We start from the raw sequence: 25,589 nt of genomic DNA on the forward strand, positions 1-25,589 counted from the left end.
AGCATGGGCCTCACTGAAGGGCTGAGAGGTTCTGGCAGTGAACTTGGGGTACATACAATAGAAAAGGGGGCTGTAACCTTCCCAGGAGGCGAGAGGAATCAAGGAGAGCAAGCCCATGATGGACCCATCCACCCGCTTCACAACCAGGATGGTGCCAGTGGCCACACAGAACATGGAATAATCTGAGCAGCCAACAGCCCCAAATCCAGACCCTGCGCACAGCCACCTGGATGCCCGGCCTCTGGAAACCTGGCACCGTGAGCCTCGGCCTGTGAGCCAGGGGGTCAGGGTTCGATTCCGTCAGGGCACAGGCCGGGTTGCAGGCTCCGTCCGCAGTGCGGGGCGGGCAGGAGGCAGCTCTCTGCCTCTCACTCCCTCTGACATCAATAAAAACACATTCAAAAAGAAGACCAGAGGAGGCAGTTGCTGGGGAGATGGGGAGGCGCTTGGTTGGGATTGCTGAGTCGGAGGGTACCAGGGGCCCTGGCTGCACGTGGCCTGGGTTTGGCTCCGAGCCCTGGCCTCTAACAGTCTCCTCTGTCTTTTGCTTCGTAACATTAGGATGGCCCACGGGAAGGGAGAATTAGCAGAAGGTCCAGGGCTCTAAGTACACAGGTCTTTAAAAAAAAAAAAAAAAAAAAAAAATATATATATATATATATATATATATATATATATATACACATTATTGATTTTTTTACAGAGAGGAAGGGAGACGGATAGTTAGAAACATCCATGATAGAGAAGCATCGACCAGCTGCCTCCTGCACCCCCCTCCTCCACTGGGGTTGTGCCCGCAACCAATGTACATGCCCCTGACCGGAATCGAACCCGGGTCCCTTCAGTCCGCAGGTCGACGCGCTATCCACTGAGCCACACCGGCCAGGGCCAATTCTGTCTATCATGATTGAGAACACTGGGTGGGACAGGATGATTGAACAAGCAGTTCCCACGCCAGCTGGATGTCCCACAGTTCAGCTCCGTTCTCACGCCCTCCCTGAAGGGTGTGGACCCCACAGGCCCAGGGCTCAGTCCCGCCAGCCCCTCCCCTGGCTTCAGATGCCCGCGGCAAACCCAGGCTGTCCTGTGCTTCTGACCAGCCAGCTACAGACTGGGGGGTCCCAGCGACCCCCGATTTGGGTCAGATTCAGAGGAGCATTTACTCCCGGATCCCGGCTGTGCCTCAGGGCGGGTCAGAGGGAGGCTGCGCGGGCGGGTGTGGGAAGGGGAGGAGGGCCCCCCCCCCGCCCTGGGGCATCTTCTCGGTTTTTATGGAGGCTCCATACATAAGCCTCATTGTCCTTGGACGACTGAACTCCCTCTCCATTCAGCCCCTCATCCTTTCCCCAGGGTGGGGGTGGGGTGGGAATGAAAATTCCAAGCCTGTCGTCACGTGACCGTCTCCTCTGGCAACCAGCCCCCACATTAACATAACAAAAGGCCTCGCAGGCTCCGCGCAGGAAATTCCGAGGTTTTAGGAGCTCTGTCCGGAGCTGTGGGAGACCTGATGAATAGTTCTCATTATAGAGCATCGCAGCGCATCAAGATGCCTTTATTTTATTACCTTTTAATTCATTGATCTGAGAGAGAGAGAGAGAGAGAGAGAGAGAGAGAGAGAAAGGGAGGGAGGGAGAGAGGGAAGGAGATAGAGAGAAATCCTTTTGTTTGTGTTTCCACTGATTTGGTTGTTCCTTGTATGTGCCCCGAACAAGGATGGAACCCGCCACCTTGGTGTATCAGAAGGACACTAACCAGCTGAGCCTCTAAAGAAATAAAAATTAAAACATCGAAGAGGGCCCTGGCTGGTGTGGCTCAGTGGATAGAGGGTCAGTCTGCAGACTGAAGGGTCCCGGGTTCGATTCCGGCACATGCCTGGGTTGCAGGCTCCATCCCCAGTTAGGGGCATGCGATCAATGATTCTCTCTCAGTATTGATGTTTCTCTCTCTCTCTTCCTCTCTGAAATCAATAAAAATATGTATTAAAAAAACATTGAAGAGGATTGGCAGACAAAGGAGTGTGGTGTGGGCACAAAAAAAAAAAAAGAGGAAAAGAAACGTAAAGTTTAAAAGATGATGAACCATAGAAGCCGTCAGAGCGTGTGGGGCAGCGGTGAGTGTCCCACCCAGGGCTGCACCCCCTGTCTGCGAGGCGAGGCCAGCTCAGTCCCCGTACCGGCAGGGACTCTTAAAAGCGCCCGTTACTGAGATGCGGCATGGGGGTCTCTCAAGGCCAGGCAGCCTCCTGCCCGCTCCGCTCCCCGTTCAGATCCCCCCAAGGCTCCCCGATTCGTTCCCTGTGCCAGGCCGCACTGCGTGAGTGAAGGCAGCCACGCACTGAGTTTTTGTTTGAAAACATGTTCAGGCCCTAACCGGTGTGGCTCAGTGGATAGAGCGTCGGCCTGCGGACTGAAGGGTCCCGGGTTCGATTCCGGTCAAGGGCATGGACCTTGGTTGCGGGCACATCCCTAGTAGAGAGTGTGCAGGAGGCAGCTGATCGATGTTTCTCTCTCATCGATGTTTCTAACTCTCTATCTCTCTCCCTTCCTCTCTGTAAAAAATCAGTAAGATATATTTTTTTAAAAAGAAATTTCAATCGTTGTCCTGTTGATGTTTGGCTCTGTTGGCTAAGGAGTTTGCCGACCTCTGCCTAAGACATTCTTGGTTTGGGAAGTAGCAGCTCTGGCCCTCGGGTGATATCCTGGAGCCAAAGACTCCCCACTTCCCTCCTGATGTTGGTAACTCACCGGGGGCCGCCCTGTCTGACACCCCAAACAAACAACCCCCCCAAAGGCTGTTCCGCTTTCAGACACAAAAGCAGACACAATGGGCAGCTGCTCTCCCCTGTAATTAACCTGATTGCGGGGAGCTCTGCCTGCTGAACTTTATTAGTATTATTATTATTTATTATTATTTTTTGCCTGCTGAACTTTATCCCCCGCCCCAGAGGGAAGAGGGTTGGGGGAGCAAGCCTGCCCCTGGGCCCGGCAGGGAAAATGCGTGGCGCTCCGGAAGTTCAAGAACGGCTCCCTCTGACACACACTCACTTGTCTGGGAATGTAACTGCTAGGACATGGCACTGTTTTGTTCCAAACATGATCAAGAATTCAGCACTGCCCTAGCCGGTGTGGCTCAGTGGATAGAGCGTCGGCCTGTGGACTGAAGGGTCCCAGGTTTGATTCCGGTCAGGGGCATGGACCTTGGCAAATATCAAACATCCACACTGCAGGCAGCTGATCGATGTGTCTCTCTCATCAGTGTTTCTAACTCTCTCTCCCTCTCCCGTCCTCTCTGTAAAAAAAAAAACAAAAAACAAAAAAACCACAATAAAATATATTAAAAAAAAAAAGAATTCAGCACTTTGAGAAATGAAGTCACCACGAAAGGCTCCGAGGTCTCCACGTCTTGGAATCCCTCTTCCTCCTGCTGTGCTCCCCGCTTTGTCCTGCGGGCCGGGGGCTCCTCAGCCACGTGGTTTGTTTGCATCTCAATAATGCGGTTTCGGCCTGGCCCAGCTCTGACAGGCCGGCTTGGGCCGCACAGATAACAAAAATCGCTCTCAGAACGGTGCGAGGCCAATAAGCCAGTTAGAGAGACAAACCGCGCATGATCTCACTCACAGGCGAATCTAAAGAATGAAATAAAGGGATGAACAAAGCAGGCTCAGAGGGAGGGGTGCATGGGACAGGACAGCAGACCTTGGCGCGGTGGGGAGGGGACAGGGAGAGAGGAGAGAACTTGTGGGCACTATCACCCAGGGACACAGTCAAGGTCAGGAGTGGGTGGAGGGGGACATGTAATACTGTCAACAATAAAGAAGAGAAAGCCAGTCTCAGGGAGAGGTGAGGAAATGTGTGTAAAGTCACCTGCAGGCCCTGACCGGTGTGGCTCAGTGGATAGAGTGTCAGCCTGCGGACTGCAAGGTCCCAGGTTTGATTTCAGTCAAAGGCATGTACCTTGGTTGTGGGTGCATCCCCAGTGGGGAGTGTGCAGGAGGCAGCTGATGGATGTCTCTCTTTCATCAATGTTTCTAACTCTCTATCCCTCTCTATTCCTCTCTGTAAAAAGTCAATTAAAAATATTAAAAAAAAATAAAGTCACCTTCGGAAACAAACGAATGGAACTAGCCCCACATTAGAATTGGTAGACAAAGCATTTCATGCACCAGCCCTTCCATCCCAACCACCTTTTGAGGCAAAAACAAACAAACAAAACCCCTGTTCTATTTATTTAGAAAAAAATTATTTATTTCAGAGATGAAGAAAGAGGGAGACACAGAAACATCCATGATGAGAGAGAATCATGGATCGGCCGCCTTCTGCACGCCCCCCACCGGGGATGGAGCCCGCACCACAGGCCTGTGCCCTGACTGGAATTGAACCAAGATCTCCTGGCCGGCCAAAACTTTTATTTTTAACTTCTCTTTATTGTTGAAAGTATTACCTATGGCCCCTTTTCTCCCCCTTTGTCCTACCTCCCCCGTTCACCACACTGCTCAGTGTGCAGGATTAGGCGTATATGCATATAAATTCTTTGTTCTTTCTAACTTTATAGATGGAAACTGAGGCATTGAGATGTTAAGTGGTTCCCAGTCTCAGGGGGGATCTGAGCTGCCAGGATCTGGATTTGCAGGCTTTCTCTCGTCTGATTGGCTGCCCCCGGGGAGGGGGCGGGCGGTACAAAGGGTAGTTATTTGCTCGGACGTGGGGGCTCCGTTGAACAATGCCCGGGAACCTTAGGAAGGGCGGCCGGAAAAGTTTCTCACGTTCAGCTTTTCCTCAGCCCTTTGAGGTCACTTTCAATAAAATTTGCAAATGACTGCCGGGGAAGATATGCAAATGGCTCGGTGGAAAAGTCGCTGGGAGTGTCAGCCACCCGCCTGCGCACTCTTTTTCAGTGAATGTGTTTGAAGACAAAGCCCCGCTCCCTTTCCCACTTGCTATTCCAATTAGAGTATATTAGCAGAACAGCCATTGATTTGAACTGAGGATGCCTGTGAGCGGGGCTCACTGAAAACAGGAAAGTGCTGTATGATTTCTTTTTAAAAAATATATTGAATTGGTTTCAGAGAATAAGGGAGAGGGAGAGAGACAGAAACATTCATGATGAGAGAGAATCATGGATCGGCTGCCTCCTGCACTCCCACACTGGGGATGGAGCCTGCGACCCGGGCCTGTGCCCTGACCTGATTTGAACCCTGACCTCCTGGTTTTTAAGTTGATGCTCAACCCTGAGCCACACCAGCCAGGCTGTATAACTTATTCTTTTAGGCACTCCCAGGCAGTACCTTGTACTCAAAATTAAATAACGCCCAGAAGCAGAATAGTAAGTATATCCCACTGTTATGTGCAGTTTGAACTGTCAGAACTCACAGCTCTTACTCTCTTTTTAAAAAAATATTTTATTGATTTTTACAGAGGAAGGGAGAGGGATAGAGAGTTAGAAACATGGATGAGAGAGAAACATGGATCAGCTGCCTCCTGCACACTCCCCACTGGGGATGTGCCCGCAACCAAGGTTGCCCTTGACCAGAATCGAACCTGGGACCCTTCAGTCCGCAGGCTGATGCTCTATCCACTGAGCCACACTGGTCAGGGCGCTTTTAGTCTCTTCACCCTGAAAAAGAAACTGAAGCAAAACCACGCAAACACACCTGACAACGGTTCCTGAGAATCCACGAATGTTGGTGGAAAGGGACAGCGATGGCATGGAGCCTGGTGGCTCTCCAGGAGGCCCTGGGGGAGCTGTGGGTTTTGGTTGTCACAGTGAGCGGCAGGGGCTACTGGCACTTAGTGGGCAGGTGCCAGGCGTGCTAGTCTACAGTGCGGGACGCTCACCTAAAAACGAATCCCCCAGAATTAACTCTATTTGACATGCAAGCACAAACTAGCTTTGCCCAGTTTTTTGTTTGTTTTGTTTTGAATCCTCACCCTATGATATTTTTCCTTTCAGAGAAAGGGAGAGACAGAGATACCGATGTGAGAGAGACACATCAATTGCTTGCCTCCCACATGCCCCGACCAGGGCCAGCAGCCTGCCACGGGGTAGTGCCCTTGACCTGAACAGAACCTGAAACCTGTCAGTCCCTAGGCCAATGCTCTGCCCACTGAGCAAACTGGCTAGAGCTCTTTGGCCAGTTTTTAAAAATTGATTTTAGAGAAACACCGATTTGTTGGTCCACTTATTTACACATTCATTGGTTGCTTCGTGTGTGTGCCCTGACCAGGGATGGAGCCCGCACCCTTGGCTTACGGGAAGGACGCTCTAAGCCAGTGGTCGGCAAACTCATGAGTCAGCAGAGCTAAATATCAACAGCACAACGACTGACATTTCTTTGGAGAGCCACATTTTTTAAACCTAAACTCTATAGGTAGGTACATTGTTATTAACTTAATTAGGGCACTCCTCAGCTGGCCTTCGCTAAAGACTCAAGGGGCCAAAGAGCCGCATGTGGCTCGCAAGCCCGTTTGCAGAGCAGGGCTCCAAGCAGCTATGGGGCAGGGCTCTCAGTCCGGAATGTAACTACCACAGCGAGGGAGGGAACATTGTGCTGTTTTGTTTCAAACATTATCTGGGGAGGGAGGGTATAAATGGGAGGGGGAGCAATGTTAAAATATGTACACAGATAATAATTTAATAAAAAAAATGTAAAAGAAAAAAACAACAATTAATCGTTTTGTAAAAGAAAGTCACCAGTGGCAAAATGGCTCATCATACTGGAGTTGTGAAAACACACGTTTCCAGTCGCATTTTAAAAAATTGATTTGAGAGAGATGAGAGAGAGAGAGAGAGTGAGAGAGAGAGAGAGAGAGGAACGCATTGATTTGTCTGCTGCATCCATGGGTCCATCGGCCAGCTCCTGCTCGGTGTGCGGACCGGAATGAAGGCAGCCTTGGTGCTGGGTGCAGGGACCGTGCCAGCCCACAGCCGGCGGCCAGGGCTGCCCTCGCGTTGGGAAGTGCCCGGGCCCTTCATCAGCTGGCGTGCCTGGGAGCGGTCACACATCAAATTCGTCTCATTCTAACCACCCGGCTTTTATTCGTTAGATCATGTGTTTTTGAAATTGTGTATTTTATTATCTGCGATTTCTTATTTCAGCATGGTGGTCGGGCGTTACAAAACACTGCTAGAAAAAGGAGTGGTCTCAGGGGTGCGCAGTCCAGCCGGCTCCTCTCCCAAAGGAGGAAGTGGAGACCGGAGCAGGGAAGCACCTGCCCCAGGCACCGGGCTATCTCCGGCCTCCTGAGGATTATTCCCATTCTAGAACTTGGGAAGGGAGAGTGGTGTCTGGGAAATCATGTGAGGAGGTGGTGGTGGCAAAAAACGCTGCGTGGTATTTGTCTGGCTGCGGGTCGGAGAGGAGGGAGAAGCGTTTGTGAGAAAGAACCGCGTCTGTGCGGCCGCGCCCTGAAGCCAGGGACCCGCTGGCCACCGCATGTTCCTCACCTGACGGCCCGGGCATGGGAGCTGGGACTGGGGGTGGCGGGTTAGGGGGCCCCCCTTCCTCCCCTCCCCCCTCCCCCGAGGTGGCCCGAGGCTGGGGATAAAGCCACATCACTTGGGCAGCCGCCCTGTTCCCGAGGGGAGCCGTTCTCGGTACCCAGGGTCCCCCGGCTTTGAGGGGGAAATAAAGGGCCCCAGGTAGCACTGGTGCCTGCGGAGGCCGGGGTCCCCCCTGGGTGCGCACCCAGCCGCTCAAACTCGGCGCGTGACTGTTTTATTGCTTCCTCATCGCGGGGTTCGCGGGCGCGCGCAGGCGCTGGAGTCTGGGGGTGACACTGAGGGATTGCTGCGTTTCTAGGCGGCGTCCCCGCTGCCTAGGCAACGGCGCCGCAGAGCGACGGCCCCCGGCGCGCCGCCAGCTCCCTCGGCCCCCAGCCCGGTCACCTTCCCTCTCCCCTTCCTCCCGTTTCTGTCGCCTCCTTTTCCCACTCCTCTTCCCACGTCCCCCTGGGGACCCCCCGCATTCCGAGCGCCCTATTTAAGCCTCGGTTTCCGGGTCCACAAAATGGCCACCGCGGCCGGCACCTGCGGTCACGTGACCCCGGACTGCGGATAGGGTGGCCGCGGACGAGCGAGGGCGATCGGTTTGGAAAAATCTCCCGGCATCCGCTTGTCCGGACACTGAGGGAAAGAAAAGAGAGCGAGGGCGAGCGCCAGGAAGGGAGGAACAGCGAACATCGGGAGTGGAGGGATGGAAGGTGACCGAGGCCTTAAAGGAAATGTTAAAGCCCCTAGCGGGAGAAAAGCGGGAAGACGAGTTCTCGCGATATCTCGAGAACGAGCCTTCCGCGGGGAACAGGGAAGGGAAGCTCTAGCGAAGTAGGACAGCGTTTGCGTTTTGAGTTCCCAGGTAGGACGACCAGCCAGGGACGGGAAAACAAGAAATCCCGCGAGATTGGGGCTGTCCGGGCGCTCAGTCGCTAGGCAGAAGTGGTGGGGCAGCGGGAGCGGGGGTGTGAAAGGGAGGGCACGCACAGTACGTGCTGACGTCACAGCCAACGAGTGGGTATATTAGATCCCTGGCAGCGCCGAGCGCTCCAGAGCCGCAGTTCTCCCGTGAGAGGACCTTCGCGGTGAACCTAACGCACTCGCTCAGCAGCGGAAGACTCCGAGTTCCCGGTACTCTTCAGGGATGAGTCATGTGGCGGTGGAAAATGCGCTCGGGCTGGACCAGCAGGTGAGCTGCCCTGCGCCCCGGATCCCTCCCCTCCGCCAACTTGGCTTATGGCGCAGCGCCCGCGGCCGCCCTTCGCTCCCATTTCCCGGCCGCCCCGGGCTGGCGCGGGGCCGCGCGGGAGCGGGGAGGTGACCGGAACGCGGTTTGTGACCGGCGCCCGGGCCGGGTCCCCGGCTCGACCCGCGGTATTGTCCCCGGGACGAGCACAATGGCGGCTTTTGTGTGCCGGCGCGGGCGGCGGAGGGCCGGGTGCGCGCGCTCGCGGGGAGGCGCACGCGCGGGCCCGGCCCGACCGACCGGCGCGAGCGGCGGCGGGGTGCGCCCTGGGCTCTTTGTGGCCCCGCGGCCCCGCGGCCCGGCTTCCCGGCAGGCGGCGGCCGGGAGCGCGCGCGCGCCCCCGCCGGGGACCGCGGCCCTGGAATGCGGGAGGGGGCGGCGCGGGGGGCGGCCGCGCCGGTAATGGCGGCGGCCTCCTTTGTGTGGCGCCGGGCGGCGGGGCGGCGCTGCGGCCGGCTGGCGGGGGAGGGAGGGGGGGATGCCCGGGGCCCGGCCGGCGAGCGCCCGGAAAGGGAGATGGCAGGGGCGGCCGGGCCATCGCGGCGGCCTTCCTTCCGCAGGCGGCCGGCGCGGCGGCCCGGGAGCCGGTTTCCGGAGTGGAAAGTTTTGTGACGCAGAAGGTTCGGGGCGGGGGAGGGGGCAGGGCGCGAGGGCCGCTGCGCGCGCCGCGGCGCCGGGCTCGGGGGACCCAGGCTGAGCCCCGGGGGCCCTGTCCCCGGCGCTGCCCCCCGCAGGCACTGCGGCGCTGTAGCCGGTGGCCAGCGCTGCTGCTGTTGTGTATGCATTTCCCCCGAGTTTGTTTTTCTTGGAAGGGACCTCGGGTTGCGTGAGTGTCTGCTCCTGGCGTTTGATCCTGGGATCGGCCGGAGCAGAAAGACAGCCCAGCCTCCCGGCCCCGTGGCTGAGATCCAGGGTCGGGGGAACACTCGATGTGGCTCCGGGGAAAGGCAGAAGTTGTGTTGACTTGTTGCTGCCGTGGAGGAGGTGGTGAAATAGGTCAGATGAGGTGTGTGTCCGCAGCCTCCGCCGGCGGGCGGGGCGGCCGCGGGGCCGGTGGCAGGAAGTCTGCATTCCTCTGCGACAGTGGCCGCGCCGATAAGCTCCGCGGTGTTCCTGGCCCCGGGGGACTCCGGCCCGCCTTCCCGAACCCGGGCATGACCCTGAAACGAAACCTAGTGACAGCTTAATTACAGATCGTGTGTGTTCTCAGGGTTAATTTCTTCTTTGGAAACATTCTTTACGTTAATCAGTTACATTAAGTCCTCCGAATTGCTCACACGTCTCACGTCGGAAGGAGGAGATAAAAGGGCTGGTGTTCAGGCGGCTTTAGCATTTGCCATGTAAGTGGTGCCTTTTGAACATTCCTCACCCGAGGGGATGTTTGGTTTTAGCCAGGAAGGGAGGAAAGCAGAAGCATCCTTGGCAGAGAGACCCATCCATTGCCCCTCCATTTGCCCTGATGGGGGGTTCAGCCTGCAACCTTTTGGTGTACAGGGGGACACCCGAACCCACTGAGCTACCCGCCGCCGGGGCAGGGGTGCCGCTTTTTCAGATTCTAGGCAGGAATAAACTTGAAATTTGCAATTGATGTAATTCGAAAGAAGACGCAAGCCTTAGAATTCAGCAGCAAGCAAATTCACCGCTGAGAAAATTGCGACAGTGTAATCTTGGCGATCTTTAAACACTTAACTAGCGTTGAAAGTTGCCAAGGGTAAAATTAATAACCGGTAACAAGTGCAAACAAAGTTTTTCTTTTGTGCTTTCATGTGCCAGTCTGTTGCGATAACTACTCCAGAGAGAAAGCCTTGACAGCGTTTTTTGCTAATAGAAATAAGGCCCTTTAGTCTCGCTCAGCTCATTTTCTTTAAGACACAGCATCTGTGTCCAATCTTCAGCGACTCCATTGATGGTTGCAATGAGACAGAATCGCTTTGACCTTTTCACAGAAGTTATGGTATGGCTATAGCACATCACCTTTGCAGACAGTTGGCAACAGAAGTCTGGTCTTTGTGACTTATAAAATACTTGAGGCATATATAGATCCCCCCCCCCCCTTTTTTGCGTGTAAGTTGCTCCTGGTTAGTCATAACAGAATGTGATGAAGATAGCAGGTTTTTGTGTGTGTGTTTTGATTTTTTGCAAAGCAGGTCTTTTTGTAGAATGAGGTTTCGAACTAGTATAAGGGGATAGATAAAAATGGGGGTTAGAGAAAAGCAGCCCTAGTCTTTGAGGCATTGAATGCCAGTTGTGCTTATCTCTGGTGACAATGGGAGAATCCGGAGGCACCACTTCCCAGGGCTGTTTTTAGCCTCGTGCTGAGTGGTGGGTGTATTAATGTTTTCTAAGAGTGCTGCGCCAGTTAAAAATGCTTGTGCAGTATTGGGGGCATAAAGGAATTAAAATTTTGTTCTGACGTTTTCAGGTGTGCTTTTACATATTTAAAATAATCCCAAGTAGAAAGTTGGCGTTGGAAACATTTGTCAAATATAATTGGAGCTAAAATTCATCCTTTGTGTATTTGACATTTTAAAATGATTTTCCGTTCTGGAGCTTTTTCTAGGGTGAATGTTATGGGGGAGAAATCCTGAATGAATGACGCACAGGGACCCGGTTTCTCTACAGCCGCATCTGGGCGTGCTGCCGTCTGCAGTTTGGACAGGGATACTGTGGTGTTTATTTAGAATTTTTCAGTGTCTTCGGAGCACATCCTCAGTCACCTTTGCGTTAGTAGTTTCAAACCAGCCCCATGATTCGGAGCAGACTAGTGTTAGTAATACCTCACCATTCTGGCTGCTAACTGTCTAACTCTCTTCCAGTTTGCTGGCCTAGACCTGAACTCTTCAGATAATCAGAGTGGAGGGAGTACAGCCAGCAGTAAGTAAAATGTTTTATGGATTTACTGAATATTAGAGTTTTAATGCTGTTCATTTTTTGGGTTTATTTAAAATTTAACAATTTCCCCTCTGGTTTTTACGGTGTAAAGAATTACGTAGGCATTGTTATGTAAGAATTATGAATTAGTGATCAATATAAAGCATTGTAACCTTTTGGTAGTAAAAAAAAAAATACTGGTTTTCTTGAGTTGAAAACAATCATTTAAAGAAATACAACACACAAATTACCTCTAGAAGACTTTGGTATGAATCCTGAGCCCAGCTTAGAGGTGGTGGGGTTGGGAAACATTCAATTGTTACAGCTAGCTACCCCTTTTCCATGAAGAAAGTGAAAGCAGCAGAGCAAAGCTATATTGAATCTGTGGTGCTTAGGATTTTAAGTGCTGGGTCACTGTGTCATTCTTTTGAAAAGTAGATATATAGGTGGGATGTAAACAAAATAAACTGACAAAGTAGATCCAGAGATATGGATGCATGGAACCCAACTGATCTCAGTGGGGGAGTTGGGGGGAGGGGACAGGAACAGATTAACCAAAGAGCATATGCATAGCCCCTGGGGAAGCCTGGGGTGGGGCAGGGGTGGGGTGGAAGGGGGCAAAAAGGGAGATTAGGAGATAATCTAATACTGTCAACAATAAAATAAGATATAAAAGTTTCTTTTTTGGGTGGGGGGATTTGTTAGATTAAAATTAAAAGTAGGGTATCTTACTGGGTTATTATTTGGCAGTAGACTTGCTCTAGCTCAGGTCTCTCCCTTCCTATTAAATAAAAGATGGGTATTTCTTCAAGCACTGTGTTACACTCCTGGCACATAGTTACTTAGCATCTTATTTATTTGAGGGAGAGAAACAAACATAGATTTGTTGTCCCACTTATGCATTCAGTTTGTGTCTTGTATGCACCCTGACCAGGGATTGAACCCACAACCTTGGTGTATCAGGACGATGCTCTAACCAACTGAGCTACCCAGCCAAGGGCCATTTAGCATTTGTTTTAAATCTCACTATATTTGCCATTCATGCTAAAAATGTTAAGCGTTGGTCCTCCTAATAGAGATCTGTGGTATTTAATTTGACCCAGAAGGGGAAAAGGGAAGTTAAGTTGCAGATTTATTAGAAATACGTGAGTTGATTTTTCTTTTTGTTTTTGCCTTCTTATCCATTTTCTAGGCCATATATTTTTTTCTTTTTTTAAAATATATTTTATTGATTTTGTACAGAAAGGAAGGGAGAGAGATAGAGAGTTAGAAACATCAATGAGAGCGAGTCATCGATCAGCTGCCTCTTGCACACCCCCTACTGGGGATATGCCCACAACCAAGGTACATGCCCTTGACCGCAATCGAACCCGGGACCTTTCAGTCCCCAAGCCGACGCTCTATCCATTGAGCCAAACCGGTTTCGGCTTTTTTCTAGGCCATATTCTTGCCTGCATGCAGAGCAACAGTTAACTCCCCATAAACTCAGCAAGCCCCAAATTGAAACCCCAATTCTTTAAAATCTTCCCCATTTCAGTTTTTCCACACACACACATACACACACACACACACACACACACATTTTTAAAGTTATCCTCATAAAGCAATAACCCACTTAAAAGGGGATCCCCAACCCCCCCTTACCAAGTTAGACCAGAAGGCTAGAGATTTACATTATTTGTGTTTTTTTTCAGAAGGGCGCTACATTCCTCCTCACCTGAGGAACAGAGAAGCTACTAAAGGTAAGTCCTTCGAGCAGTTTGGGGACCTACCAGTACCTCGTGCTGCGTGTACAAGTTTGAGCCCAGGGAAATGAGGCGCCTGGGAAGTCTGTAAATGCTGCTCTTCCGGCAGCCGGTCCAATATTAGGGCTTCAGCACTTTGGAAAACCTCATCTAATGTCACACCGTGAAAACGGCGCAACTCACTGACCTGTGCCTCTAGTCTGGCTGTGCGCAGCATGATTTTAATTAGAAAAAGGTGAGTGGGCAGCCTACTCTGTAAACCAAAACTGCATGGTGACAGCAGCCCAGCTGTTTGTCTTGCAGAGATGCCAAAACAGAGCTGGGTTACTGTGGACTAGCTAATAGGGTACATAGCATTGGGCATGCTCCTAGTAAGTTGGGAGTGGTTCCCCGATTTCATTTACTTGCCTGAATGCTTCATTTGAAAGATTTTATCCTAAAGGTATCCCAGCATTGGGTCTGTTCCCGTTTAGTGTGATGTAGTGACATGTCTCATAATCGCACAACTGTTTGGGTGCTGTATGTTTCCTTATGTGGTTGGAAGAAAAGGATAGGTCAGGAAAATGATTTAAGGCCAGAGGGAATATGCTGGATGTATGAAAGGGTGGAGAGAGAGTTCACAGGAGCATGTGCGTGGCTGTCACTCCACACCCACATGTAGTCTGTTAGCGTCACTGTCCCTGGCAGTACATGAGGATACCGTCTATTGTTTCTGTCACATTTCTTGGTTGTGTCCCCGTTCTCAGTTACTACAGTCTGTCTTTATCATTGTGGGTGTTGTCGTTCGTCATCCTTAGAATGTCCCTCCCGCTGGGCTTGCCCCATGGACACTTAGTGCTCGCTTCCCCCTTGGCTGCAGTGACACAACAAAGGGAGAGGCAGTGTAGAAGGTTTGAGAGCCGGGGAGATCTTAGAACTCTAACTCAGTTCTTCACTGATAGCCAAAACTGTTGGTCACCCGGCTGGCTACTGGGAGAGGCAGAAGGCTGAGTGAAAGTCACTTAATTAACTTGTAAACTCTGGATAATAGTGTCACTGAAACCAGTTAAACTTTCTACTTGTCTTTAAATCCTCTGCCTGCTTATACCTCTGTCACCCCTCCCCGCTCACTGAATGCTGTGGCTGTACCCTAGGCCTGTCCATATGAGGAAGGAGGGGGGTTTCCGTTCTAGGGATTCTTGGTTCTTGTCTGACGGGATGCATTTCACGGGAACTGAGGACTGTTCTTAAGCTTTTTACTGTTGAAACAGTTAAGTACTGTATTAAAAGAATGTGACACAAATGTTGCAAATGAATATTACCCCTAGGAAACATTGAAACCAGTGGTAACTGGTTCCTATAACATGAACGGGATCTCCTCCCCTCCCCCCAATTTTAAGAGGAAGCTTACTCGGAAAGTTACAGGAGCAGAGAAGGCCGCGGGAACTTCGGCTGGAGGGAGGCAGGGAGCCCTCCAAGGGGAAGCCGGCAGAAAGCAGTTTGAGACGGGCAGAGTGCTGGCTCAGTGTACAGCATTTCCTAGTGGAGAGGATTAAGAAGACATCCTGTGGACCGTGTAAGCCAGCTCTGCATCTTGGTTTCTATCGCCACAATAGGATCATTCCCATTGTCCCTCCAGGCTGCAGGGAGTAAAGTGATCGGGCTTCCAGTTCAGAAACACATCACGTCACGGTATTTACCACTTTCTAATCCTACATTCAAATGATCTGTTTTTTGTGTGTGTTTTTTTGAATTGAAGGATTCTACGATAAAGACCCTTCCGGTTGGAGCTCTAGTAAAGACAAGGATGCATACAGCAATTTTGGAGCTCGTGGCGATTCCAGAGGAAAGTCTAGTTTCTTCAGTGATCGTGGAAGTGGGCCACGAGGAAGGTACGTGGTGTTTTTACTTGACGTGTTTGTGCGATGTAGCCGTTTAGGAATTGGTCTTTAATTTGGTAAGTCCTCATCCCTGTACTCCGGTCATTGAGCATCTTTTCTCCTTAATAGACCACCTATTTGGATGTTAAGTATAATGTCTGTTACAACCATATCTTCTTAACTGGGAGAGGTCTGAACTAAATTGAACTTTTTACGTAGAAATTAGGTAAGAATAAGAGTGACCCCTTTGGCATAATGAACTCAGCTATTTTTATATTTCTCTACTTCTGTATAGTCTATTTAAAAGAGTAAATTTATCTAGTGAATGGCCTAATTTGGTTGAGATTTTTGTGGATATTCTATATGGCAATTTTTAAACACCTTGTATTTTTGATTACACAAGTGTGGTGAACTGACCTCATGTGCCTAAGAGCTGTGGTTAGTCCTGTGTGTCCTGATTTTTCGCAAACAGGCCTAAAACTCTAAAAACATCCTAATTCAGGTAAGGATTATTTTCTACTTTTTATCCAAAATCTGTCACACAGGTGAATTGTCCTTTAAATGACATTCTCATATACCCGGGACAATTGATACTTGGTGTGGTATTTTCTTTCTTTTTTCTTTTTTTTACTTGGTGTGCTATTTTCTTCTTTTCCCTACCACTAAATATATGTGGATATAAAGGTACTGATTACAGATATACAAGATTTGATTCTTAATTTTAGCATGTATGAGGCCTGGGTAGGCTATATAATTTATAGAAATAAAGGATACTGATTTTAGAAAATAAAGCTATATACCGGCAGTTATACATATCAATCTGGTAATTAGAGGGCCTTATTTGTCGAGTAAGAGCAAGCCAGAATTGGACTGCTGACATCCTTGAAGTGAGCCATAATGAATAATTCCAACGTCTCCAGGTCCCGTTCTAGAATAGTGGTAGGAGAATGAAAACTGGTTAAACGATAGGATTCTGATTCAGTGCTTGTGCTGTCCAGGTTTGATGACCGTGGCCGGGGTGACTATGATAGCCTTGGTGGCCGTGGTGACAGAAGCGGCTTTGGCAAGTTTGAGCGCGGTGGGAACAGTCGCTGGTGTGACAAATCGGACGAGGATGATTGGTCCAAACCGCTCCCGCCGAGTGAACGCTTGGAACAGTAAGTGTCTGCAGTGACGCTGACGGCGGTGCAGCGTAGCCACATTAGCTAGTGTGATAAAAACTTACCTTTCTTGATTTCAGGGAACTCTTTTCTGGAGGCAACACTGGGATTAACTTTGAGAAATATGATGATATTCCAGTGGAGGCAACAGGCAACAACTGTCCTCCGCATATTGAAAGCGTAAGTATTTATGCTTACTCTTAAGACAGGGAAATGAGTTTTTTTTCACAGCGTGCCAAAGTGATGTAGGCATAGAGACCATGCTTGTCTCATTTTAACAGTTCTTCAAAAGCTAGCCTCATTGGTGGAAAGGATTGAGCTCAGTCAGTGTTACCATTGATACGAAATAGGAAATGGGTTAAACACAGGAAGCACCCAAACTTTCCATGTAGATACCCGCCCCCCAGTGTAACATAATTTTTACTTAAAGCAGCTGTAAACTCAAGTGCAAATCAGCTATTAGGTTTTTTTCCTTGTTATGTTAGTATGAAAACAAAAGAGGCTATTTCTAGCAGTTTAACCCTGTTGAATTTCTCTGCAGTTCAGTGATGTTGAGATGGGAGAGATTATTATGGGTAACATTGAGCTTACTCGTTACACTCGCCCGACTCCAGTGCAAAAGCATGCTATTCCTATTATCAAAGAGAAGAGAGACCTGATGGCTTGTGCCCAGACAGGTAAGCTCCGCTTTAAAGTGAAAGGAGAGAATAGCCTGTGACCCACAGGAATGGGGCTGGGGGAGGGGTGCCTCCTGGGTATATACCAACAAGGAAGTGTTAGAAATGGAAATGGGTACTGACTTCAAGGCAAAAGTTCTGTTTTCTTTATAAACAACATTGCAGAGGAGAGGACATTGTTACTGATCAGTGTTTGGTATGCTTTCCTAGAAAGGAACAAAATAAACTTCCTTTATGGCCACATTGTCTCTCTGCATCCACTCAGCTCTGCTGTTGTAACGTGAGCGCAGCCACATGTGAATTATTGAGTGTGGTGGCTGCATCTGTAAAGATTGTCTAGGCCGTAGTTTGTGGCCTCCTGTTACAGTGGATCAGAGAAGTCCCTTGGTATTTTTAACTTGGCTGTTACTAGGACAGTTACAAAACAGCCACCTACCAATGTTGACTCAAAAGGAACCCGCTTTTCCTATGGTTGAGTGAACATGCGTTCTCTCCAACAGGGTCTGGGAAAACCGCAGCGTTTCTTTTGCCCATCCTGAGTCAGATTTATACGGACGGTCCAGGCGAGGCCTTGAGGGCCATGAAGGTAAAGATTTCCTTACAAAATGGGGATGATGGTATTTGGTTGGCTGTAAGGGACACTAAAACCCACTCCAGTCTACCTGATTGATGTAAGACTGTCTTCAAGTGTATCCATAAATTACAGGAGGGAATTTTGTAACGAGTCTTTAAAAAAGTATGTTGTTGAGTTTTAATTTGTAAATGAATTTCTTAGGAAAATGGAAGGTACGGGCGCCGTAAGCAATACCCAATCTCCTTGGTATTAGCACCAACCAGAGAATTGGCAGTGCAGATTTATGAGGAAGCCAGAAAGGTAAGTGTGCATTTTAGCCATTTCGGCTTCCTCGTTGACTCTGAAATGTTTTATGACTTTGTAAAAATCTCGGCCTTGAGGTGGATAAAATTTCTTTGCTTATAGTTTTCATACAGATCTAGAGTTCGTCCTTGTGTTGTGTACGGTGGTGCTGATATTGGTCAGCAGATTCGAGACTTGGAACGTGGATGCCACTTGTTAGTAGCCACCCCAGGACGGCTGGTGGATATGATGGAGAGAGGCAAGATTGGACTAGACTTCTGCAAGTACGTTACAGATCACATCCCTGGGACGCAATGTTAATGTTTACATTTCTGGCCGTTAGTTTTCTGGAACTCACCGTAATAGTGTTAGTTAAACTTTAAAAATTTGAGAAGTGGTTTATGTTGTCTTCTAAGTTTGGCTAAAATTTGGTTATTGTAAGTTTTAATGTTGAAAAACCTGACATTTCTGTAGAGGCTGAGAATGGCCTCTGGGACAAATAGTAAGAACTCATGGAGCTTGGGTGATCTATTCAGTGGCAGACCCTGCCCTGTCGCATGGATCAAACTGTGTGAGTGAGGAAGTTTAGCTCCCTGAATACAATGGTACTTACCCATACAGCTAGACTAAAACTCTCCTCAGATTCTAAACTGGGTTTTTCTCCTCACAGATACCTGGTGTTGGATGAAGCCGATCGGATGTTGGACATGGGGTTCGAGCCTCAGATCCGTAGAATAGTTGAACAAGACACGATGCCGCCCAAGGGGGTGCGCCACACCATGATGTTCAGCGCCACCTTCCCGAAGGAGATCCAGGTACTGCAGTGGTGGATGCGGCAGGCGGGATGCTGTCAGGAATCTGTCTCGGGAGGTACTGAAAGTTTTTCTCCTTCAGATGCTTGCTCGTGACTTCTTGGATGAATATATCTTCTTGGCCGTGGGAAGAGTCGGCTCTACCTCTGAGAACATCACACAGAAAGTAGTTTGGGTGGAAGAGCCAGACAAACGGTCGTTTCTGCTTGACCTTCTAAATGCAACGGGTAAGCTAGGAAGTTGGCTTCACTCTGGCGCCCAAGCAGTGCGAATCCATTGGGGTCACTGTGACTGCTTTTCCTCACCCCGGGCATTCTGTTAGCATGTCTTACTGAAATCTTCGTGTGCGTTTACTAAGTGCCAAAAGACACAGCCACCGCGAGTGACGGGAAACTTGTGCTTTCTCAAATGTAGGCAAGGACTCCCTCACCTTAGTGTTTGTCGAGACCAAGAAGGGTGCAGATTCCCTGGAGGATTTCTTGTACCACGAAGGATACGCATGCACCAGCATCCATGGAGACCGATCGCAGAGAGACAGAGAGGAGGCGCTGCACCAGTTCCGCTCAGGAAAAAGCCCGATCCTAGTGGCCACAGCAGTGGGTGTCATACTCTGTTTGCATTTCAGCCTTTGGTTTTCTTTAGTGGGCCACATATAACAGCAGCCTTCCTTTCCAGGTGGCAGCAAGAGGCCTGGACATTTCAAATGTGAAACACGTCATCAATTTTGACTTGCCAAGTGACATTGAAGAATACGTGCATCGCATTGGCCGCACAGGGCGTGTGGGAAACCTCGGTAAGCGCTTGCTTGATGCTCTGGTTACTTTTTACTGTGATTCGTGTAGCAAAGAACTTTTCGGGATCTTAACTTTAAGAACTTCCTATTTCCAAAGAATGCAGGTAACATACATTTCAGCAGTAGAAGTGATAGAACAGTCAGGTTTTGTTTAAATACCTTTGCCTTGGTAAAATAGCAAATTGTAATTTCTTATTTTTATTTTTTAGTATTGTGCTTAACTATTCTAAGGAAAGAGAATACTGCTTTATGGGAGACCTTGATTTATGTACTTTTGGGAACTGTTTTAGGTCTTGCCACCTCATTCTTTAATGAGAGGAACATAAACATCACAAAGGATTTGTTGGATCTGCTCGTTGAAGCTAAACAGGAAGTGCCGTCTTGGTTGGAAAGCATGGCTTACGAACACCACTACAAGGGCAGCAGCCGCGGGCGGTCTAAGAGGTGAGTGAGGCTCAGGTGGCACGGGAGGGAGATGGGCTCTGTCCGAGGCCAACTTCAGATGCAGGCAGTCCTCTGGTTACGTCGAACTCAACGTAAGTCATTGTCATTTCATGATTATGTCGCCATCTCCCATTTATTAAAAAAAAAAATGTTCCGCCATTTTGACCTATGTACATAGGTGCTTTGTGTTTCATTATTTATTTACGACAAGTAAAGGTCAGGAATGGTTATTTTCTATATTTTTTTTACTGTTTCACTTCATCACTGCTGTGTATTTGCTCCATGTGAGTGACGTAGGTGCTTATGTAGGTGGGTTCCGACTTCCAGAGCACATCCGGTATGTGTCGTAGGAGCAGATATAACCCGAGGACCTACTGTATTAGTTTAACAAGCTTAATTTTATCTTGTTTGTTCAATGCAAATCAATTCCCTAACATGAGAAGTTAATACAAATCAATGCGTAAAGACAAAGACACAATATGAAGGTAGAATCACACAAGGTAGCTTGATCAGTTGGGCATGGTGTTCCTGGGTAGATTTCTAAAGATGGAAAAAGGTTTGGTTACCAAGACGACCATGGCCACAGTAGATACTGAAACATGTCAGCACCAGTGTGTGGTCACTGGGGAGCGTCAGGAATTTTGGACTGTTTAGTGGGATCTTGTCATGTGAACCGATCCACGTTTTTGTCCTTGCAGTAGTCGGTTCAGTGGAGGATTCGGTGCCCGAGACTATCGCCAGAGCAGCGGCGCCAGCAGTTCCAGCTTCAGCAGCAGCCGCGCGAGCAGCAGCCGCAGCGGGGGAGGCGGCCATGGCGGCAGCAGAGGGTTTGGTGGAGGTAAATATTACTTTTTTCTAAAAATATATTTTTACTCATTTCAGAGAGAGAGAGAGAAAGTGAGAGACAGAAACACCAATGATGAGCCATTTGATCGGCTGCCTCCTGCATGCCCCACACTGGAGACCGAGCCCGCAACCCGGGCATGTGCCCTGACCTGGTTTATAGGTTGATGTTCAACCACTGAGCCACACTGGCTGGGTGGGAAAGATGATATTTGATAGCGGGTGACCTGACTCATCTCTCTTTTCACATCTCTCATCAGGTGGCTACGGAGGCTTTTACAACAGCGATGGATACGGAGGGAATTACAACTCCCAAGGGGTTGACTGGTGGGGTAACTGAGCCTGCTTTGCAGTAGGTCACCCTGCCAAACAAGCTAATATGGAAACCACATGTAACCTAGCCAGACTATAAATTGTGTAGCTTCAAGAACTTGCAGTACATTACCAGCTGTGATTCTCTACTGAAATTTTTTTTTTTGAGGGAGCTCAAGGTCATACGAAGAGATGGAACAATCAGCAGCCCTGTTCAGAAGGTGGTTGGAAGACTTCATTGCTGTAGTTTGGATTAACTCCCCTCCCACCAAGCCCCATCCCAAACTGCATTTATAATTTGTGACTGAGGATCATTTGTTTGTTAATGTACTGTGCCTTTAACTTTAGACAACTTTTTTATTTTGATGTCCTGTTGGCTCAGTAATGCTCAAGATACAATTGTTTTGACAAAATAAATTTACTGAACTTGGGCTAAAATCAAACCTTGGCACACAGGTGTGATACAACTTAACAGGAATCATCGATTCATCCATAAATATTATAAGGAAAAAAACTTATGCGGTAACCTGCATTAGGGCTCTTTGATACTTGCAGATTGGGGGAAAACAAACAACAAACATCTTGAAGCATATTAACGGAATTCGTTTCTAATGTGGCGAACTGTATTAAGTCAAAGTTCTGATTTGCTCACTCTATCCTGGATAGGTATTAGAACCTGACAGTCTTTAAACAAGCCATTCCAGTCACGAGGAGATGATGTATGAACACATGCATACATTCGAAGCACTGTTTCAAAGCTAATGCAAGTAAACACAGCAATTCCTCTTTCAGTGTTCAGGCAGATCATGAGGGATGAGCTGGCCAAATGTGGGCATACTATTCCAGGGAAAGTTTAAAGGTCTGATAACAGGAAACTAGGTTTTTAGGAGAATTCATCTACTTAAGACATTTAGATGCCTGCCATAAATGGAAATGGTAGAATGGCTGACCACAGCAATGACCAGCCCGCAGTAGGGCCCGGATGATTTTTGGTCTAATAACGCATGCTAGTGTTGATGTTTTTTGGTCAAGAGGATATGAACAGGAAGAATTAATGCAGCAGGCTTTCTTTTAAATGCCGATTCACATTACTCTGTTCAAGCTGCGTTAAGATGTTAAACTGGCTTACTATAGACTTTGTAAAAATGGCTCCAGACGAGGAAGTGAAATCTGAGATCACACAGGTTGGAAATATGTACATAACTGCACAAGGTGTCGATCCTGCTCTCCAGTGCAGTTTAGTCAGTTTTAGTTGCATAGGTTTCCATTGTATTTATAGTCTGTTTATGCTAAATCTGGCCAAAGATGAGCATTGTCCACCACTAAAATGCCTCCGCCACTTTGAATTCTGCGCTAATTTCGTGGCCAGAATGCGGTGATCAAAACGCTCAATCTTTCTACAGTGGCATAGGGAGACGGCAAAAATTTCCTAAAGTGCAATAGATTTTCAAGTGTATTGTGCCTTGTTCAAAACTTTTATTAAGTAGGTGCACTTGACAGTATTGAGGTCATTTGTTATGGTGCTATTTCAATTAGTCTAGGTTTAGGCCCTTGTACATTTTGCCCATAACTTTTTACAAAATACTTCTTTTATTGCACATTCAGAGAATTTTATATATATGTCTTGTGTGCGTGTCCTTATACTTCCAATCTTATTTTGTCTCTTGGAGATTGTTGAACGCAGCTTGTCTAGGAAGGGGGATGGGACTAGATTCAAAAATTTATTTGGGACCATGGGAGTGATGGTTGGGAAGAAAAACTATTTGCACACAGATTTCTAGATACTTTTTGCTGCTAGTTTTATGTAATATTTATTGAACATTTTGACAAATATTTATTTTTGTAAGCCTAAAAGTGATTCTTTGAAAGTTTAAAGAAACTTGACCAAAAGACAGTACAAAAACACTGGCACTTGAATGTTGAATGTCACCGTATGCGTGAAATTATATATTTCGGGGTAGTGTGAGCTTTTAATGTTAAGTCATATTAAACTCTTAAGTCAAATTAAGCAGACCCGGCATTGGCAGTGTAGCCATAACTTTCTGATGTTAGAAAAACAAAATTGGCGACTTGAAATTAAAACATGCCAAGGTTTTGATACACTTGTCTTAAGATATTAATGAAACACTTCAGAACACTGATACGAAGTGTCCAGATTCTCAGATGTTTGTTGCGTGAGTTTTGTTTAGTTGTGTGTATTTTTTTTCCCAGTGAATGTCTGGCAAATTGCAATCCTCTATAAACATGTGGTTATCTTTGTTGTATTGGCATAACCAGTGACTTGTGCATTCAGCAATAGCAAGTTCTACCAGTCAGCAATATTTTCAGTTCTAAGGTTTCAAAAATGTAAGAGTGATTTAAACTTGCTGAATGTAAGCATTGAACCTCAAGTCACTGTAGCTTTAGTAATTGCTTATTGTATTAGTTTAGATGCTAGCACTGCATGTGCTGTGCATATTCTGATTTTATTAAATAAAAAGTTGAACTGCACAGTCTCTTCTGTTGTTGTCAATTGTGGTTTATTATTAGTGTCAATAAAGTTGTGCTCTTGCCTGAACTGGAAGGTGTTTTTTTTTTTTTTTGGTTGCTGTCCCACTGGTTTTGAGATTCCTCTTGGAGACAGGAATAATCCTGGTTAAGTGTTGGTAATACAGTGGAAAAGGTTTCTGTAATCGATGGGGATCTAAAAGGTGTACAGCATGTATTCTAGATCGGGTTACATTTTAAGCAGCTTCAATATGGGTTTGAACCTGTTATTGGAAGGGTGGTTGAAGTGGGAGAATGAATTAACCAGATATTAGTAATCAAGTGTGGTTAAGGGCGGGGATCCAAGAATGGATTTGGGCCGCTGGTTTGATTCCCTGTCAGGGCACCTGCTCCGTTGCAGGTTTGGTTCCCATCTGTGTGTATCCCAGAGGCAACCAATGTCTCTCCCTGTCCCTCTTGCGAATCAAAAACATTGAAATGTTTTGGGGTGAGGGTGACATGGCATGGGCACCTCCGTTACCACACATTGAGGTAGGCAACTTGCTCCCAATTAACCAATGATGGTAGAACCATAACTGAACAGAACCATGTGAGACAAGTCTTTGGGCATCAGAAGTTGACAATATGGTTCAACCTAATGAGTACACACTGACCTTTTCCCTTTGAGGTCTAGGTTTGCAGTGTGATTAAGAACATTTCTTTATAGTTGCCTTTTATGGAAGATGCCATTGATACTGGAGGTAGTTGAGTTTGTTCAAAATAAGTGGGAAGAAAATGGCCAGATTGAAAAGATTGGCAGTGGTTGAAGGCGATTCAAATGGAGTGAAATTGAATTCTAAGGACGGTTCAAGGTCCCTTTTATCTGTTCTGGGGACTGCCTCAGCTATCCTGTAGTCTAAGTGGTAAATAACCTAAGTACTAGCTACTGGGTTTTCCCAATCTCACCAGATAAGTTTTTTTCAAAAATGTCTCGAGCATGTTTGAGATTGCCCAATGTCTGTGCTTAATATTTTTTCCCTCTTAAGTGACCTGGTTGTTTGGTCGCGGGCCACCCCTTTGCGGCTCAGTGACATCTGAGGACTGGTCTGTCCCTCCACACCCGAATGCAGAGATTGCGTTCACTGCAGATACAGGACTGAAGTTAGCTTTCTCGTCTTATTGGACACAGCCTGCACGCTGCCTTAGTTTTTGTGTACCCTCTTTCTTCTAATTAGAACGAGCTGAATTATCGTTCCAAATGAGTTCATGTGCTGTGCTCGGAATACACTAGCATTGTAGAGAAAATAATGCCTCTAGTAGGCCGAGGGAAGAGCAGGCTACAATTGGAGGACAGAATGGCCTCAACTGCTTGGAAAGTACATGGAAGAGTGGGAGGAATGTGCCTGGCCAGAGTGACTCGGGTTGAGCGTCGACCTATGGACCAGGAGGTCAGGGTTCGATTCTAGTCAAGGGCACAGGCCTGGGTTTCGGGCTCCATCCCCAGTGGGGGGCGTGCAGGAGGCAGCTGGCCCAGGATTCTCATCATTGATGTTTACTCTCTGAAATAAAAAACATTAAAAAAAAAAAAAAAGGCCAAGCAAACCCAGAAAACAATTTAAAAAAAGCAGGAGGAGCTCTGCTAAGATAGTGACAGTTCCGGCTTCTGGTTAAAGTTTTATAAAGACTTTCTGCTTCCTGTTTGTACTGAACAGATTACAATGGAAATATGTTTTCTAATAAAGATGTTTTCTCTTTTTTAGCTGTGAGAATAGTGCAGAGGGTCCTGTGGACCCTTCGCCAGTTCCCGCCAGGGGAACACGGGCACAGCTAATGCAGCATCAAAGCAGGAAGTGGACCTTGGTGCAACCACGGACCTGATTCAGGTTTCTCCAGTTTTACATGTACTGTGTGTGTGTGTGTGTGTGTGTGTGCGCGCGTGTAGTTCTGCGCGGTTTATCGCGAGCTGATCTGTGTACCCACCTCCACCAAACCGTTCCAGCAGCAGCAGCAGCAAGAT

General features: G+C 48.0%; 1 protein-coding gene across 2 annotated transcripts; it reads left to right on the forward strand.

The window, feature by feature from the left end:
* Nucleotides 1–8,490: 8,490 nt before the first annotated feature.
* Nucleotides 8,491–23,601, forward strand: DDX3X (DEAD-box helicase 3 X-linked). Of its 2 annotated transcripts, none has more exons than XM_084870116.1 (17): nucleotides 8,491–8,677; nucleotides 11,551–11,608; nucleotides 13,300–13,347; nucleotides 15,089–15,221; nucleotides 16,208–16,366; nucleotides 16,450–16,549; nucleotides 16,911–17,046; nucleotides 17,547–17,632; nucleotides 17,822–17,920; nucleotides 18,026–18,186; nucleotides 18,573–18,717; nucleotides 18,797–18,941; nucleotides 19,129–19,310; nucleotides 19,390–19,507; nucleotides 19,798–19,951; nucleotides 20,653–20,789; nucleotides 21,055–23,601. In XM_084870116.1, exons 1-17 carry the CDS (start codon nucleotides 8,633–8,635, stop codon nucleotides 21,132–21,134), a joined length of 1,986 nt encoding a protein of 661 aa, XP_084726242.1. In that variant the 5' UTR covers nucleotides 8,491–8,632; the 3' UTR covers nucleotides 21,135–23,601. The 2 variants fall into 2 exon arrangements, with proteins under 2 accessions (XP_084726242.1, XP_084726241.1); XM_084870115.1 differs by having other exon boundaries at nucleotides 8,519–8,677; nucleotides 20,650–20,789.
* The last annotated feature ends 1,988 nt before the right edge of the window (nucleotides 23,602–25,589 follow it).

Source organism: Pipistrellus hanaki (assembly GCF_964339955.1).
Source record: "Pipistrellus hanaki genome assembly, chromosome: X".
Classification (NCBI taxonomy): Eukaryota; Metazoa; Chordata; class Mammalia; order Chiroptera; family Vespertilionidae; genus Pipistrellus; species Pipistrellus hanaki.

What these genes read in the sequence shown, in the direction of transcription:
- DDX3X (XM_084870115.1), top strand. Translation starts at nt 8,633, where the DNA reads ATGAGTCATGTGGCGGTGGAAAATGCGCTCGGGCTGGACCAGCAG. An exon ending in CCTTCCCGAAGGAGATCCAG is followed by an intron (nt 18,718 to 18,796) that starts GTACTGCAGTGG and finishes TTTCTCCTTCAG; the next exon opens with ATGCTTGCTCGTGACTTCTT. An exon ending in CAGCAGAGGGTTTGGTGGAG is followed by an intron (nt 20,790 to 21,054) that starts GTAAATATTACT and finishes ATCTCTCATCAG; the next exon opens with GTGGCTACGGAGGCTTTTAC.